This window comes from Maylandia zebra, linkage group LG20 (genome assembly GCF_041146795.1).
Source record: "Maylandia zebra isolate NMK-2024a linkage group LG20, Mzebra_GT3a, whole genome shotgun sequence".
NCBI lineage: Eukaryota > Metazoa > Chordata > Actinopteri > Cichliformes > Cichlidae > Maylandia > Maylandia zebra.
The window spans coordinates 24,323,925-24,341,105 of record NC_135186.1 but is presented as its reverse complement, the minus strand read 5'-3'; the positions used below and the strand labels follow the sequence as shown (position 1 = coordinate 24,341,105).

Genomic DNA, 17,181 nt, shown 5'->3' with positions numbered 1-17,181 from the left:
GGTGTTTTTTGAAACATGACCTTTTTGTACAGCCACTATACCATGTGTCTGCCTTTCTAGCCAGTCCAGTATGAAGTCTGCACATGCGTCTTTAAGTACCGATAGCCTGCATTGTGTGATTATAAGATGATGCACAATGATTTTTCAGGAAAAACAAAGAGCTGAATAAAAGTCATCTTACAATGGCACTTTATCAGTAGTCACAATAAAAATAAAAACTTTAAAAATGAGATAGAAAGACATGCTGTGCTAACATTAAATATTTTGTCAGTAACTTGTAGTATGTGCCAGTATATACAGGTACCAGCCTCAATATTTTTTTGCCACGATAGGTAGGGTAACAGGTTTGACCTGATTTCTTCTTCCTTGAATTCATTCTCTTCTAATGACGATAGAAGCTGCTCTTTCTTTTATCTGCATGTTGTCAGGCCAGTTTTCTGCCTGCAGGGCCCGACCGCATACAGTATACACGTCCTTCTGTCTGAGCTGATGTATGATGGCAAAATTTTTTATGTAGTCTTTCTTTACATATATACATCTTCCAGCATGCCTGTTCAGTTGAAGTGTGTGGCTGGATTGAGCAGTGAAGAGGAAGGAAGTAATCGCCTCAGTAGGTTGCCCGGGTTTAAAATCTGCTGCATTGTGTTCTGTGGTGGGTCAGCTGCAGGTTTCTGTCGGGGTTGGTGACGGTGGCTCCTCCCCGATCGCGCTCTCCGTGCTGAGGAGCTCTTAGGCCGATCCTGGATGTCGTTGTTGGCATTTAAACTGGCTCTCTGGATCTGTGAGCTCCTATAAACAACAAGTTCCCACTTAGAAGTCGCAATACAATACAGAGATAAATGATACACTTCCACCATGCTCACCATGCTGAGGTTCCTCCACTGAGCCAGTGTAACAGACACTGATGAACAAACACGTACTGCTCCTGAATAGACACAGAACAATGGGAAAATTATGTGGATGCTCATCCTTATATTTGGCATGACTCAAAAGTGCGCAAAATGTGCAGATTAGTAATAAATACAAGTATGTATTTTAATACTTGCAATGCCTCATTACATATCAAGATTAATTTAATATTAATAATCTATGACATTAGATTTCTTATGTTTGATGACCTTGTACGGGTGAGCAGACTTGGGGCGTACAGAAAGTACTTCGTTTAGCTGCAGTTAGGCTGTACTTGTACTTAAGTATTTCCATTTTACTTGTACTTTATATTTTAACCAGACATTAATCAATTTAATCTGGCGTAGCTTTCATTTTCAGATCAAGATCTAAAAGACAGAACATCTGATCAATTTATAAAATATGAAAAGAAGGACTGACCAGAGTCTGGACCATCCACATTCGATGCAGACGAAGGTCCTGCACAGCAGCCTTGATATCTGGCCGGATACCCCTCGCACACAGTTGTTGCAGCCAGAGCAGTGTTACAAATGTTCCTGTCCGGCCAATACCTGCACTGAAATCACAAAAACAATTCACCATTTGACTGATAATTCATTATAAACGACAAGAACAATACTGACAAAGACATTGTTAGAGGTCACACCTGCAGTGCACCACAGCCGGTCCCATACGAGGAATGGTTTCCAAATGCTGCCGCACATGCTCAGTGAAGACGCAGAGAGTAGATGGGCTCTTAGGGACTCCCCTGTCAGGCCAGGAGGGGTAGTAATAGTGTGTGATTATCCTGTCTGTTGGACAGTCTCTCTGAAACACAAACACCATAAGCGTTTATCTCTTTGATGGATTACAGGTATGGTCAATGCACACAGGAGTACGCTGCGGCAGGTTAAAGAGGGCACAGAGCATAATGCATGCGTCTTTCACTTACATGCCGGAGGTTAATGGTGGTGATAAAATAATCTGGCCCTTGTTTGCGAGTCACTGTTGTGACTTGGATGAGTCCATGATAAACTGTCCCTGGGTCCAGTGGCCAGTACTTGTCACAGAAAACCTGCACACAAAGAATGAATTGATAAGTTTAGAGCAAATGTCCTCTTTATCTATGTAAGTGAATGTGAATCCTCTAGAATAACCAGGTTACCTGCATTAACTGATCAGCTCCAACTATCAGTCTAATTATATTATAGACTGGACGTCATATTATCTGCCGCTAATGCCATTAATCCTGTGGTCCACATACTTTTCCATTTGCTGAATATTTAATGTACTTTTAGCTAAAACAGTGCACAGATTTATATGTAAGTTTGGGTCATTCTTCTTTGCAACATAGGTAAGTGTCTGAGCATATTAAAAAATTATATAGATAAACAATCGATTTAATTTTTAAGTTGTACATGGTTTATTTTCACTTTGTTTTAATTAAATAATTTGGCATACAACACTGAATGTCATAAATAAATAAATTGCCTACATATTAATTTATCTTTTTAGTCTTTATATACCATTTATTTATTTATTCAAGAAATGAATAAATAAATGGTTTGTTTGTTTTTTTGAAGTTCTAATGTAACAATAAAATAAGCTTCACACACACACACACACACACACACACACACACACACAAACACAAAATGAGTAAGTGTCTCTCACTATGTCTTTGTGTTTCAGAGCTGTCACCATGACAACAATCCTGACGTTTTGCTCCCACACCATCCTCCAGAAGTCAGCTATGGTGTTGGGCAAAGGACCCTGGGTGCAAATGAAGTCTCTTTCTGATCCTCCACCCTGAATGCAGGCACACATTTAACAACAGGTGCAGACAGATGTAGGTAGGAAGAAGTGATTGAAGTTGAGGAAGTAAATGAGATCTTACAGGCACAAAGTTTGCATTGATGTAGTCGGTGTGTGGATAGGAGTTTTGAACAGAGAGCCTGACCCGACAGTGATCATCTACAACCAGATGTGGAAAAACAGACAAAAGTTTGAAATGTTGCTACGCATTCTTGTTATTCTTTGTATTATAAGAGGCATTGCACTTACACGGTAAAATGAATGGGTATCTGTTCTTTTCCCTGTTGACCTCAGAGTCCCCAGCCCTGGTGGGGAGATCTTTTCCAACTTCACTGAGCTCCTGCATGGACCCACAGACATTAACATGCATGAAAGCACAATCATAAATCTGTTTGCATTTCAAGCTTTAGACTTAAGAGTTACCTCAAACTCCCGTTTAAAGCCTCTGTAGCTATTAGCAGCCAATGCCTGGCACTGCAAATTAAACTCCTGCAAAATTTGCGCTCTTGGGAGAGTTTGCACCCTGTAAAAGACAACTTTTTAAAGAAAAACTAAAAATAACTTATCACTGTGTAACTAACAGTTAACCTTTCTCTTTTTTTTGTCATTGTCCTATATTCATGATAGAACAGCTGACCAGCTGTTGTAAACATTAACGTGTGAGGAAAATGCTCCCAGTAAACATACTTTACTTTACACATTCTTTAAAATGTCACAGACAGGAGTAGAATGTAGTGTTTTTCTTTTTTGTCTTGTATTGGATTAGAAAAATGTACAACATCATCAAGTATAGTCTCTCAGCTGATATTCTCATGATCCTATAAGCACTCTTTATATCCTTACCTCATGTCTTTTCAGGAAATCCCGCACTTTAAAAAAAAAAGTTGAGCGTCAATATCACTAAGATGACTCTAGTTTTGATCCTGTAAAAGAAAGAAAAACAAACAAGATAAATTAAGAACAGAATGTTAAAAACTAAAAACTGAAAGCGGTCAACACTGTGTTTACCTTTTGTTTCCCCCTCTCCTCCTACCTCATCCACTAAAACTAATTGTACCTTTGCAAGATAGACAGCTGACACCAGGAAACAGTTTTGGTTTTTCAGAAATTATTAGTTTTGTACAAAAAGCGTCTCTTCCTATTGCCACAAGACAAAAGGCCGTGCTGGCGTGTCGAGCACAGCCCAGCATTCACACTGAACAATTAGTATTACTCACCTGACAAGAAGAAAAACCTGCTCCAACAAGTTGTCAACCCCAAACACCCAACAGCAGAAGCACAAAACACAGTCCCAGAAGCTTTAGTGTCTTGTATTTTTTTTCAGGCTTACCTTTGTAAATGGGCCTCAGATAAATGTTTTAAGTCCGCCACGGTCCGCTGAAGAAAAAGAGTAAAATACTACAGTTCTCCAAGGCATCTTAAAGGTGTCTGCTTTTAATTATGTTCCCTCTGTCCGTCTCTGTCCCTCTTTCTCTTCAGGCAGGAAGAAGTGGGATGGGTGGGGACAGTGGGTGGAGAGAGGAACACTAAATTTCAGAGGAAGGATGTCAGTATACCACAGCGATTCTTTGAATACATCATAAAATTCCTTGTACCTGAGAGACAAAATGTTCTCACTTCTAGTAAACCTCTAAACGTAATCTTCTTAGTACAAATCTACAGGCAGATAGATAGGTAGGTAGTGAGGTAGGTAGGGAGGGAGGGAGGTAAGTAGGTAGGTAGGTAGATAGGGAGTTTCCAGTGCAAGCTTGACATATGACGTGTAAAATTTAGTTGGCTAATTTTTAGAACGTCAGCAATAATCTCAATCAGATTTTCCCTGACACTTACATTTCAGTTTATCACTATTTCTGGGATATCTTGGCTGGCTTATTTCAAGCATTCTACTTGTGTTCTGTAGTTCAAATGCTTGTCCCATTACCCAGTCTGTGCTAAGCTTAAGGTCGTGAACTGCTATGCTGATTTTGAATACTTTGTTCACTCTCTGAATGCAAAGGGCTCTGAGGTAGCAAAACAGCCTCAAACTATGATATTCCCTCAGTCATGCTTCACTGCTGGGAGAAGGGTTAGGTGCTGATCTGTGAACATGTCTCTGTTTTACTCTAAACACAGTACTGTGCATATGCCCAAAAACTTTTGTCTCATCGTTCTGTCCACACTTTCCCAGAATGGTTGCAGATCATCCAGATGGTCTTTTGCTAAATTGGGATAATGATGTATATTTTTTTCTTTTCGAGCAGAGTGGTTTCCTTTATTTGTGTATGGTGACCACTAAATAAAGAGTTCAGCAGTTTGCTCAGATGGACTCGTGACTTGTTGAGGGTGTATACTGCCTCCTGCGTTATGACACCCAGCAAAAGCTCTACCTGCACTGCAAGGATTCTTTTTTTCATAGTGTGATCTTTGCAGAATATCCACACAAAGGTAGAGCAGCAACATTCCCGAAGTTCCTTCATTTGTAGCCAGTTTATCTTTTTGTGGACTTATGAACACCTGCGTCTTTAGAAATGCAGCTGCAGCCTTTTCCAGCTTTGTGCATGTAGAACTGCACAAAACTGGAGAAAAGCTGCAGCTTTTACTTATACTTCTTCAATCCACACATCAAATTTCATTTTCATTACTTTGAAAAAGTTGTCAGTACAGATGTTAACAGCCCCTAAAAACAGTAAGGCAGGAAATGGTTACTGTTACTGACTTTTCCCCCCCATTACAACTATTTGTGTGTGTCAGACCACGTCTTATCATTTATCAGTTTGTAAATCCTGATAATCTAAGGGTTTAGAGTCGTTCACATGCATATAATACATGGACTGCGCCTGCGTGGTTTCAGGAGAAACGCCCGATTTTCTTTCTTTCTTTTTTTTTCTTCTGTTTTTGATAAGCCTGTGCGACCGTAGGCTCAACCTGATTGGGTCATTTTACAAAAAGGAAGTGAAAACATGTTGCGCTTTTCCGAGCACGATTAACTAAGGGCACGCAGGATATTTGTGGACAATGTGAAATAAGTAACTGCACGCTAAACCCTTTTTACCAGCTGCAGGCCAACTCTTACAGCGTGCGAGAGCTGGAAATGCAAAAGGTTCACTTGACATATGGACACTCGGGATTCATTTGAGAGCTCAGACGCCGCTTCCTGGTTTGTTGGACGCAAAGAGAAATAAAAGTCCGCGTGTCATTCATAAAGATAAGCCAGACTCTGCAGAGGGGCAGAAATGGATCAAGCACGACCCCAAACCACACAGGAAAGCAAGGTAAAAGAAACAAACGTGCAAAAACCCCTCGGAATTATGAGTTACAAACTGTAAGCTGTCAAAATGCACGTCTTGTGCGCATGCTTTGAGTGTCGTAGACTCGACTGACCTTTCCTTTTTTTTATTTCCAATCATTTCCAATAAGAATAAAGGAATCAAAATGTCAGGAAATGACACAAGCAGTACTGCTGCGATATCTGAAAAACTCCAAATATAACAGGAAGGAAGACTCGTTTGTAAGCACAGGGGGCACTATTTAAAATCTTGTTAATTTTCCAGAAAGCCAGTGATACAAATAAGCGTCAATATTTTATTTCACCTACAAGAGTCTTTCCCCCCCTTAAATGTGTGAAATGTTTGATTGAATGTGGTATAGCAAGGTTTTCCTGTCCTGATCTCAGAACTCCAAAAACGAAATCGAAAGTGTTCCGGATAGATGACATTGTGTTTAAAGCTCCGCGTGGAGATACTTAATCCATTACTATTACTTCTTCTTAGGGAGTGGCGTTTGTTACTAATAATAATAATTATCATTATTATAATCAACTTGTTTGTCCACTTAGAAAATTTAGTCACGTCAATCTCATTTTAGCATATAGATTTAATTTTAGTTAAAATGCTGCAAATATAAGAAGCTTAAATGTCAAATATTTAGGAATTTATTATTTCCCAGACTAATTCATCTCTTATAAAATCATGTCCTACTTTTATGTAACACCCTTATAACTGTGATTAACTGTGATGCTGTCTTCAGGGGTCAGTGTCACAGCGGTACAAGGAACACAGTGATGACTCCACTGACAAAAGGGCTACCGACAACACTGTGTCTCCGGCTAAGGTACATCGTGTTTAATAACAAAAACCAAAAAGCTTTATAGATTGTTCTTGTAAAACACCAGATTGTGATGACTTGGGTAACCCCTGTCAATTCAGGATGAGAAGAGGGCGATCAGAAGAGTGCGAAGTCCATCCAGACCGAGGGCATGGTTGTCCACTTCTTACAAACCAAAGTTTGCAGGGCGGTTCCACAAGCCTCGGTAAGAATGCCTAGGTGGGAACTGGGAGTACTGATACCTAGCCTGAGAATCATTTTGTCTGCTCTGACATCTTTTTTTAACCCCCTAAATGATGCAGTTTTACAAGGGATGACCATGCATTCCACAAAGCCGGCTTTGGCACCCAGCGGCACCACCACACAAGCCACTGGGCTTACGTCCACCGGAGAGATCACTTCCATTCTAAACTTCACCACATTCCACTGAAGGAAAGGGTCAGGCTGAAGGAGCAGGAGAAGGAGAAGTACAAGCGGAGAGAGAGCACCGAAGGAAGCTCATCTCCAAAGCAAGAAAACAGTAAGTTCTACAGAAGAGGTCTGTGATAATACAGACGGTTATAGCACACAAACACACTGCCTTTGTTTTATTTAAACAGTTACACAGACATAAAGTCAGGACTTGTGCAAGGTGTTTATTACATGTGAAGGTCATAAAAAATATACGTGAGGCCCATAAAGACATGTCTTAAAGACTTTGGCGTGGAACAAATTCGACTGTTATTAATAATTCAGCTTCCAGTATTCTTCTTGCTTGATTTCCATATGATGGAAATCTTAAACAAAAGCATTTTTTTTTTTACATCTTTAAACTTTAAACTTTAGTTTGTGACTATCAGAAGGTGCGCATTAAATAACACTGATGGTAAAATACAGTGTAAGCTATGAAAGTCTGAAGTCATTACTATTTAATGTCCAAACAATCATGTTTGAAATATTGCAAACCACATGGTGTTAAGCTGTATGGATTTATTTGGAGATACTGTGGCTAATTGGGACAAAATTCTTGTAGTCAAGTGGAAAATCGCAGTCGAGGAATATGACGTTCAGCAATCTGATATCTTTAGATGTCAGCTTTCTTTATGGCCACGCCATTTATTTTCAGCACCGTCAGTGGGAGAACAGGCTCTTTTGTACTTGTAAATAGTGGTCAGGCACATGGCAGAGCTAGAAAAACACTACAAACCACTCGATGAAACAAATAACCCTCTGACACAACGAGAAATCAAGCGCTGTAAACATGAAAAAGATGTCACTGTCATTGCCTTTCCCTCCTGGATTTCTTATCATGTTCACACATAATCCACAGTGTACTGCACAAGCTGTACACGTCCCTCTTTGCACTATAAAATAACCACTGGGTGGCAGTATAGGCAAGCAGAGGCAGACGCACATATTCAGAAGCACTTTGCATTACAAATATTTGGAGGGCATTTGCTCATTGTGTATCTGCTGGTTGGTAGGTAGTCACACTCTGGTAGCAACAAACCAACGTTACATAATGCTGATAACTAAGGAACTTTTATTGGACTCAATAGATGGATTATGTCATATGGCCTGCTGATAGTGTAACTGTGTGATTTAGTTAGTCAGATAGAACAGATTAATTACTTACTTCATCATTTTGTGACATAGGAAGTAAATGGCAGAGGTTTAAAATATCTTGTGGTCATGTTCCGCTCAGTTTTAACACTAACTGTGAAGTCCACGTTTCCTGTTTTGTTGTTAGTATAAAGCGGTATGCTTTGTTTCTGTTTAACGGGTGAGCTACTGTATGTTTTTATTTTGCACGCAGGCACTGTATCTGCGTGCACACTGCAGCACTGTGGAGGTGTGTGTTTGTGTATGTGTGAGTACTGAACAGGTTTTTTTTTTTTTTTTGTTAGTGTGTGTGTGCGCGCCTGAGTGATGGTGCAATGATGGTGACTCATCGCTGATTTGTGTGTATATATGAGTGCGAGAGAGAGGAAAAAGAGAGGGAGCGACTAGCCAGCGGTATATAATGAGCCATGACAAAGCTATTGCCTCACATAGGGACGCTGCAGCCAAACAATGCAGTCCAAAATCACATAAATGTCAGCAGATTCTGCCAAAACTTTCTCTGATTCCAGATCCTGATAGTTAGAACAAAAAAAACAAAACAAAGCAGAAGGAGGCATAAGAATAGCATAAATGACGACTAAAAGATAGGGTACTCTGGGAATAGGAAAAAAAGGGGGCCCGATTTGGTATAAGATAGTGGACATAACATTTCTTTCCCCCTTCTGTTCTGTGTTGACCTCGTGTTTTTTCTGTTTTTCCAGCTACTAGACCTTTCACTTCAAGGTCCTCCTCCAGCAGAGACAAGGACATGCAGTTCACCGTAAGTTCACCTGTAAGAATGGTGCTCTGCTATATATATATATATATATATATATATATATATAAACTATTGCCACACTTACTTAATTTGTCTTTTTAAAGACTATTAATTAGCAACTGGACCAATAATGTGAAATAACTGTTGCTACCATCTCAAATGTGAGAATATTACTTATACATTTAACTTTGTTATAAATTTGGGAGTATTTTTTGAGACAAAAATTAGTATTTAAAAGCGTTTTCTTGTGTTGTTTTACATTGTGAAGCGCTTGCTATTCAGTTTTTTAATATTTTGTATGTCGATTGAGTTATTACAGTCAAAACTGGCAGCTTAGTTGATAATAATGATCTAAAAAAAGAATCAATAGATTAAGCCATAGTGTGAATCTTTGGTTTTCTGTCATGTGTTTGTTGCAAATAAGGGCTTCCACTTGCAGCTCTTTTCATCATCATATTATCTGCACACCGTTTTCCTCATTAATCTCCTGCTCTACAATGCCAGAAAGAGCTGAAAAATGCACATTTTCGAAGTAAAGAGCAAGATTCCCCCCTGCCCCTGTTTATCGATCAATTAAAGAAAGTAACATGTGGGTGTCCGGGTAGATGGTGTGTTTGTTTGCTCATCCAACGTGAGCTCAGGGCGTAGACTCAAATGCAGAAAGCCCAGGTGCTGCAGAAAGGCCTGAAATCAAATAGTTGCATAAATCTCTTGGCTGACCTAAGCACAGCATGGAGCAGAGCAGCACATGATGAATCACAGCTGGTTGCTGCTGCAGTGAAGTTGAAGTGAAAAGGGAAGAGGTGGAAATGTTGGTGTTTATAGACCTGTAGTTTGGGGTCACCACTTTGCAAGACTTCTGGTTAGAGGCTGTTGTTCTCTCTCTAGTGCAAGTTTCTTTGTAGATTCTTTTTTAAATTCACATTAACAGCTAATTAAGTAAAAAGCCATATACACTTGTTATGATTGAGTTTCTATCATTATATTGTCTTTTATTTATTTTTTTGGGTTGGGTGGGGAAGAAGAGCTGGGCATCACCAGAGAGACCTTTTAAAGCGACATTTAAAAAGTTACTCAACAGTCACTTGAAGTTTTGCTCTTCACTGCGTCTTTTTCTGCGGGTTGTTTAGGTAGAGTGGTGGCCCCATGATCGGAAGGTCGGGGGTTCGATTCCCCTGAACAGCTACCCTGAGGTACCCCTGAGCAAGGTACCGTCCCTACACACTGCTCCCCGGGCGCCCAATGGCTGCCCACTGCTTCACTGAGTGAATGGGTTAAATGCAGAGAGGGATTTTCCCCACGGGGACCAATAAAGTACACTTTCTTTCTTCTTAATTGTGAGTACAAGTGTGGCCATTACTGAACTGCACTTCTTTGTTGTGTATTTCTGCCCCTGAACTCAGTCAGAAGAGTTGACAAATGAAGAATTTGCTTGCCTCTGTGTTAAAAGTTAACATGTGGCGCTACGCTTTATTATCTACCGGTCATAAGCAGCTCGTTCATCATCAGTGTTTGCTTCCATGTCATTGGCTAACTATCTGAATACTACAGCCCAACTGCTGCCTCTAATTTTCTTGTTTTTCTTCCCTTTGCTTTCTTTCTTTCTCCCTTTTATTTCAATTTCTGATTCGCCAGAGCAACAGGAATCAAAGCAGGGAGAGAGATCACAAGGGGACAAAAAGCAAAGAACGAAGCGGAGAGAGGGAGCTCCCTTCAACTGTGAGCCAGACGGCGGCACGAGACAGAGCCATCCAACAGAAGAGGAAAGAGATAGATGAGGTGGATGGAGTGCCCTTACACTCACACACACATGCACATTCACACGCACATACACGTGTTGGGAGAAGGGGTAGCTATAAACAGAAAAGTAAAGATAAGAAAAGCCGGGATTAGAGCGAGAGTGACGGAGGGAAGATCTGAGGAAAGCGCCAGGAGACGTGAGACAAGGAAAAAAGATTTGTTTGTTGTAGTATAAACATTAGATTTGAAATGCAGAGCCAGAGGCAACATGAGTCTCATTACTGGCTTCTCTTTGCCAGGCCTGACAAAGAAGGTTTTATTCACAATTTTACATGATAGATGGTGTTATTCTTTCTCGTTATTCTTATTTTTATTTCTCTAATTGATCCTCAATGTAAAGTGAGGCCGGCTCACCTGTATCACAGGCAACGTGCTTTAATGCCGCCTTCAATGTGACAGACGTCACTTGAGGTTCTGCTTATCTGTGTTTGTATGAGAGAGTGTACGCGTGCTTCCACCCACTTGACGGAAAAGATGGCCTCTTGCTTTTCATATCTCCATGGTTGCAGGATTATAGAAGCACTGCAAGAAAAAAACAGTCTGGCAACAGGTAGCTGATGCAAAAATGTCCACAGAACTCTGTACGCACACGTGTGCGCACATATAGATTGTGAGCAGTCAGCGTGCGAGCATTTCGGTGGAATAATCCATTCAATGTAATTGAAAATGCACTCTTCCTTTCCTCCAACAATCCCACTTTGTCCCCCTCTTTGTCCTAAAACCATGATTGCATTTGTCTTTCAGGTGTACTATCAGGAGTGTGAAATGTTTGGCTTTGTAGTAAAGATGCTGATTAAAAAGGATCCATCTCTGGAGCGTCCCATCCAGTCCTCTTTACAGCAGAACCTCCGGGACATCGGCAAACGCTGCGTAGAAGCAATGGAGAAATTTATCGAGGACTACGACTCCAGGGAGCTGTCACACTGATCAGACACGCCATGCTGCCTGTGTTCTTAGTCTTTTAAAGTGCTGAGAACTTGATTTGATTTATTGCTGCTTTTGTTTTCTTATTTGTAATAATCTTGTGCATTGCTGTCTGCTGCTTGGATAATAGTCCCCTCTGTCTGCAGTGTAATTCTGAACACTGGTGAAAACGTTTTAATTATGCTTGTTATTTTGAAAATGTGCTGGTGATGATGACGATGCACTGGTTGTATTGCTTTAAAAAGGTCTCATATAGACTGAGATATATTTTGACATAATTTATTTTTGCTTGCAATAAATTTGTTTACAGCATTTTAAACATTATGTGGTCCAAAAATATGCTCAGTGATGTGTTCATGGCTATATAGATCACTTCAGGTCACAGCAGGAAATACATTAATAGGTCAGTAGGTGACTTGGACACACACTATTGTTTATGGTTTCAACACCTGTAGATTCTGTGATATTTGATATAGACCAGTGTTGCTCGTCTTACAGCCTGAATCACGGCCCCTCTGCCGATCATTGTTCAGTGTACTAAATTGTGTGAAGAGGTTCAAGCTATGGGTGTGTGAAAAAGAAAATAGACCCTCATTCAGTTCTAAGGTTTTACATATCAGGACATAATAATAAAAAAAGCACCACCTAGTTTTTACCAGTTTCTAAAATTATTTAAATTTAACCTCAGAAAAATAACACATGACATAATAAACCATGTTATTATTTATTTAACAAAAATTAACCCAGAATCCAGAAGCGGTGAGTGAAAACCTGTGTGTACCATGTAATTCAGTAGTGTGTACAACCAACTTTATTAACAATAATCTGAATCTTGTTCTCTGTGACTTTGTTCAGTCTCTTATGTTGTCATGAACACTTTTTGTCCCACTCTTCGTTATAAGGTCGCTTCAGTTGATTGAGTTTCGAGGGCTGTTTTTTTATATGCAGCTCTCTTAATGTCCCACCAGAGTATTTCAATCAGGTTAGATCATTGTCTTGTTGCATCACCGAAGTTGGAGCAATCTTTTGCTGTCAGACCGATGGCCTCACATTTGACTCTAGAGTACTTTGCTATTGAATGAGTTCATGGTGGACTCAGTGACTGCAAGGTTCCCACATCACGTGGCTGCAAAACAAGCTCAAATCATCACCCTTCCATCTCTGTGCCTCGAAGGTGATACGCTGCATTTGATTTTCACCAAGTATGGTGCTGTGCATTTTGGCTAACCATCTTCACTTTGGTCTTGGTCATTTGTTCCACAGGTCTTGTGGTTTGTTCACATGCAACTTTACAAATCTAGAGCTTAGATTTCTTTAAATTACTTTTTAACCTTTATTAAATAGCACAGTGACGAGAGAGAGTGTGGGGGGAAGACATGTAGCAAGGGATTGCATTCAGTCATTGCTGCACTCATATGGTCACCTGCTTCTGAGCTAAACTGTTGCCTCTCCTTTTTTATTTTTAAAGAAGTCTATTTCTACTGGCAACCTTTCTGAATGAGCCAAGCTTCAGTCTTTTTTTTTTTTTTTTTTTTAAATGTACTGTCATGAACTTTAATATTTAACAAGCTACCTGAGGTCTGAGATGTAGGTCTTGGGTTTGTTGTCATCTTTCTGATCTTTGGGTGAATTTGTTGGGAGATTCACTTGCGGGAAGACTGGTAACTCACTTGAATGTTTCCACTTTTAAAACTCCTTCTCCATGTGTACACACCTGAATGCTCCAGACTTGCAAACTGCCAAAATATCTGCTTTTATAGAAGCGCTCACACTGATTATCACACTGGCTGATGATCAGCTAATCAGCTGCATCTGATAAGCAGCACTGGCTCCTGCTTAAACTGGAAGCAGCGAGGGTATAATTTATATTTTACAGAATACTTCTTCACTACTTTGGTTTTGTTAAACAATGTTTCAGCATAATATGGTTGTATTTACCTATGTAAAACATTAAGAGTTGAAGGAAGATGTATTTTCTTTTTATCGTGACTGTATATTTGATGTAATCAAAGTATTCAAACCATTTCCAACTCAATTATAGTTGTAGCTACTAAAATTCATATACTGAATCTTATAGGTCTATTGTAAAAAACGAATGTAGTTAATAGGCCAAATTTCAGACCTTTTTATGTTAGAAATTTATTTTTTTTGTTTATTAACTGGTCCTTGTTATATTGCTGAAGTGGCCAGTGTCAAAGTATTTCTGATTTACTCTGTGACTCGAACACTGACACGGCTCAGGCTGGATTATCACTGAAGTATTGATATTCATTTAAATGTGACCAGTTACAAGAAACTGCGGCACAATAATGCAAGAGATACATTTTAACTTTTTTCCAGGCGCTAGTGTAACAGGATTAACTGTAAAATGTCGAGCTCTATATAAAGTCTTGAGTCACCCCGTTTTTGGGGGTTTTTTTTGGTTTTTTTAGATTTTGTACAGTTCTAAGATGCCTGAAAGTCAAACTTTTGTGCTTGAGTCATGAATGAGTCATGGATCAGTGGCTTAACAAACAAATAAATGAAAGAAATTCCTTTAAAAATGGTCAAGTACAAGAACTGGACTGAAGATAAAGTAGCCAATATTTAAAAAAATATGAAAGACCTTAAGAAAGCTTGGAGAACTCTTGCTCAATACCATTTCAAAAATGAAAAGAAATTCTGGCTCCTTGAAAGCAAAATATAGAGAAATGAAAGGAGGCCCCAAACTGCACAGTACTGTAGACTGAACCAAAACATTATAACCACTCAGCTCAAGTCATTACCTGGTTATAACGGCGCATTTGAAGGTCTGGAATATATTAGAAGGTAAATGAATGCTCGGTTCTCGTAGTTAACCTGTTGGATGTGCGAGAAATAAGACAGTGAACTTCTCATTTTCAGACTCCTCGGGTCGGGTCAGGACACTTGACCTGCTGTGGAAAGGCTTGTGGTGGTTATTATCTGACTGACAGTAACACTGCTGTGGAAGACACTTGATGGAACGTTTATTCAGCAGAGCTTTCCTTGCAAGGAAAGTTACTTTTTCTTTAGGAATGGTAGAATGGCTTAGTGAAACATCCTCTGAACTCAAAACCACTTTAACCAAAAAAAAATATTCCTGGTTGTTCATTGACATACACTTTATTTTCAGTATGAGACAACAACAACAAATTAACATGCAAGCCTCCCTATCTCTACATCATGTTATACAAATAATGGTTCTTTAGTTACAAAATATATAAATATTTAAGACCATATGTACAGGACATTTACATTACTACATCCATTATTAAAGTTTATTACTATATATACATCTAGTAGGTATTATTCTTTAATATTCTTATAGTTATTATTTGTGTTATCATTATTATTGTTAGTGTTATTAGTGGTAGTATTAATCAACTATAGGTAACTCTCAAAAAAACCAAAACAAAGCATGTTGCAGAAGAGAAAACGGGACCATACCTGACGTTACTGTGCCTGAATGGTCAAGGAGCAGAGGCTGTCTGGCGCTCTGTCCTTGGTGAAGCAATGGAGAGCCGGCTATGCAGAGCACAAGGTTTAAAAGACTATTTGTACAAGGTGATAACGGGGCTAGCGAGCCAACACTATATTCCAGCAGCATTTGGATTCCACTGAGGTAAACAATGACACAGCTTGGAATCTAGCACGTAGCTTGCACTATCCCAATACAATTTCTCGTTTGTCCACACAGAATAAGTTTACTGCCCAGGGCTTGGATCACTGAGCGGCGACGTGAACAGTCATGTCACTGTAGTTTGACCACTGGCCTTTTCCAGCTGGAATAGTTCAATCTCTCTGTAACATGGGGTTCACGCACAGACACGCACACATGCCATGTTATTTTACCTTGACCACAGTTTTTGTAGTTGTCAAATTCTTCAGTGCTTCCCGGTACCATCAGTTGATCTCCATCAGCGTAAACACTCCCGTTGTGTAAGCCAGCTGAGCTTCCTCTTAGGATTAGATCATTCTGTGTAGGTGTACACAAACACTACATGGTGTAGAGTTGTGTAAGCTCACAAGCACAAAAAATAGGCCTTTTTTTCCCTCTTCAACCCCACCACTCACACACACACACACACACACACACACACACACACACACACACACACACACACACACACAGAAACTCTCTATTCACTCTCACTTTCAGCTGTCTCACTCTCACCTTCCCACTCCCTCTGTTCCACCATCTCTGCTGCTTTACACCGTCTCCTTACCTTTCTCTCTTATATCTTTCACTCTCCTGCTCATCCCTCCCCAACTCCTTGCTCTATATCTACGAAATGATGCAGTTTTTGCTCTTCCTCCTCTGGCGGGTGTGCAGCTGGCCATGAATCGGTCCGTGAAGAGGTCCGTGATGGCCACCTATCCCAGAGGGACTGTAGCGATGGCGTCGCTCCTCGTTATTGATGTAGCACAGCTGCACGGGCCGAGGGATTGGTTCTCCCATAAAATAAGCCTCTTCTTCCTCAGACTCGGAGGAAGAGGAGCAGCTAGAGCACCAGGGGTCAGCAGCCTCCATGTACCCATCGCCCCAGCACGGCCCGCCCAGGCCGACAGGTTGCCAGCCAGCATTCTGCAGGGTAAGATCAGAAGTGGTGCGGGGACAGGGCCGGTGAAGCTGCTGCCTGTACCCGCCCGGGTCCAGCCCGAACAACTCCCGTGCAGCATGACCAGAGGGGAAACGATCATAATCCTCCTGAACGCGACGGTACGGTGGCTCCATCATTTGAGCAGGCCGGTCTGCCACCAGGTGCAAGGCGTTGTCAGAGCGAGAGCGGCGAGAGCGTTTGTGGTGGCGGCCACTGCGGTGCTGGCCGTTGCCGTTGTTCCCACGATGGTGTTTGCGGCGTCTGGGTTGTGGCTGCTGGTTCTGGGTCACAGATTCCTGCCCGCTTAAGCTTCGGCGGGGCATTCTGTCACTCATGGGAGCCATCCGCAGATTCCCACTGCTGCCCATCACCCCGACACGACCTTTACCATCAAAGCCGAGCGGCTGTGGGCCATCCCAGTACTGCAGTGGGTAGCCGACTCTCAGAGGGGTGTACATGTTGTTGTTGTTGTATGGGCGGGAGGAGGACAGCGATTCTGTGCTGTGGAACTGGACTGAGGAGCTGAGGGTACCCATGTTGCTCTTTTCAGACACATTTACACCTGAATCTTTACTCAGGTCAGGCATGGAAAACCTTGACAGATGCTCCTGACGCTTGCTGACTCCATCTAGAGAGTTACCTGTTACAAGAAAAAATAAAAAAATAAAATGTCATTTTTTTATATAATCTCATATAAATGACCTTAACTTT

At 40.7% G+C, this 17,181-nt stretch overlaps 3 protein-coding genes across 7 annotated transcripts in view; 1 reads left to right on the top strand and 2 right to left on the bottom strand.

The window, feature by feature from the left end:
* Window positions 1-172: 172 nt before the first annotated feature.
* Window positions 173-4,337, bottom strand: LOC101474932 (receptor-type tyrosine-protein phosphatase V). Of its 3 annotated transcripts, none has more exons than XM_076878026.1 (11): window positions 4,034-4,337; window positions 3,547-3,626; window positions 3,127-3,226; window positions 2,953-3,043; window positions 2,786-2,862; window positions 2,563-2,697; window positions 1,841-1,963; window positions 1,556-1,716; window positions 1,330-1,465; window positions 864-925; window positions 173-789 (listed from the first exon to the last, which is right to left on the bottom strand). In XM_076878026.1, the coding sequence occupies exons 2-11, from the start codon at window positions 3,549-3,551 to the stop codon at window positions 555-557; spliced, it is 1,125 nt and encodes a 374-aa protein (XP_076734141.1). In that variant the 5' UTR covers window positions 3,552-3,626; window positions 4,034-4,337; the 3' UTR covers window positions 173-554. The 3 variants fall into 3 exon arrangements, with proteins under 3 accessions (XP_076734141.1, XP_076734143.1, XP_076734142.1); XM_076878028.1 differs by lacking the exon at window positions 4,034-4,337 and adding an exon at window positions 3,761-3,878; XM_076878027.1 differs by lacking the exon at window positions 4,034-4,337 and adding an exon at window positions 3,712-3,729.
* A 1,236-nt stretch (window positions 4,338-5,573) lies between these two features.
* Window positions 5,574-12,193, top strand: LOC101473893 (uncharacterized). Of its 2 annotated transcripts, XM_076878257.1 has the most exons (8): window positions 5,574-5,954; window positions 6,709-6,792; window positions 6,888-6,991; window positions 7,089-7,306; window positions 9,090-9,148; window positions 10,276-10,353; window positions 10,781-10,924; window positions 11,690-12,193. In XM_076878257.1, the coding sequence occupies exons 1-8, from the start codon at window positions 5,916-5,918 to the stop codon at window positions 11,870-11,872; spliced, it is 909 nt and encodes a 302-aa protein (XP_076734372.1). In that variant the 5' UTR covers window positions 5,574-5,915; the 3' UTR covers window positions 11,873-12,193. The 2 variants fall into 2 exon arrangements, with proteins under 2 accessions (XP_076734372.1, XP_004546143.1); XM_004546086.3 differs by lacking the exon at window positions 10,276-10,353 and having other exon boundaries at window positions 5,578-5,954.
* Window positions 12,194-13,963: 1,770 nt separating this feature from the next.
* Window positions 13,964-17,181, bottom strand: part of LOC101474186 (prickle-like protein 2) — a 63,793-nt gene continuing 60,575 nt past the window's right edge. For both annotated transcript variants that reach the window (XM_014412816.4, XM_004546087.4), the window contains exon 9: window positions 13,964-17,110. In XM_014412816.4, coding sequence (XP_014268302.1) covers window positions 16,155-17,110 — 956 coding nt within the window. In that variant the 3' untranslated portion in view covers window positions 13,964-16,154. The remainder of the gene's footprint in view (window positions 17,111-17,181) is intronic.

Coding starts and splice junctions, on each gene's coding strand:
- LOC101473893 (XM_076878257.1), top strand. CDS start 5,916: ATGGATCAAGCACGACCCCAAACCACACAGGAAAGCAAG. Junction 6,793..6,887: donor ACACTGTGTCTCCGGCTAAG/GTACATCGTGTT, acceptor CTGTCAATTCAG/GATGAGAAGAGGGCGATCAG. Junction 10,925..11,689: donor AGAGGAAAGAGATAGATGAG/GTGGATGGAGTG, acceptor TTTGTCTTTCAG/GTGTACTATCAGGAGTGTGA.
- LOC101474932 (XM_076878026.1), bottom strand. Junction 2,863..2,952: donor ATACCCATTCATTTTACCGT/GTAAGTGCAATG, acceptor ATCTGGTTGTAG/ATGATCACTGTCGGGTCAGG. Junction 2,698..2,785: donor TCAATGCAAACTTTGTGCCT/GTAAGATCTCAT, acceptor GCCTGCATTCAG/GGTGGAGGATCAGAAAGAGA.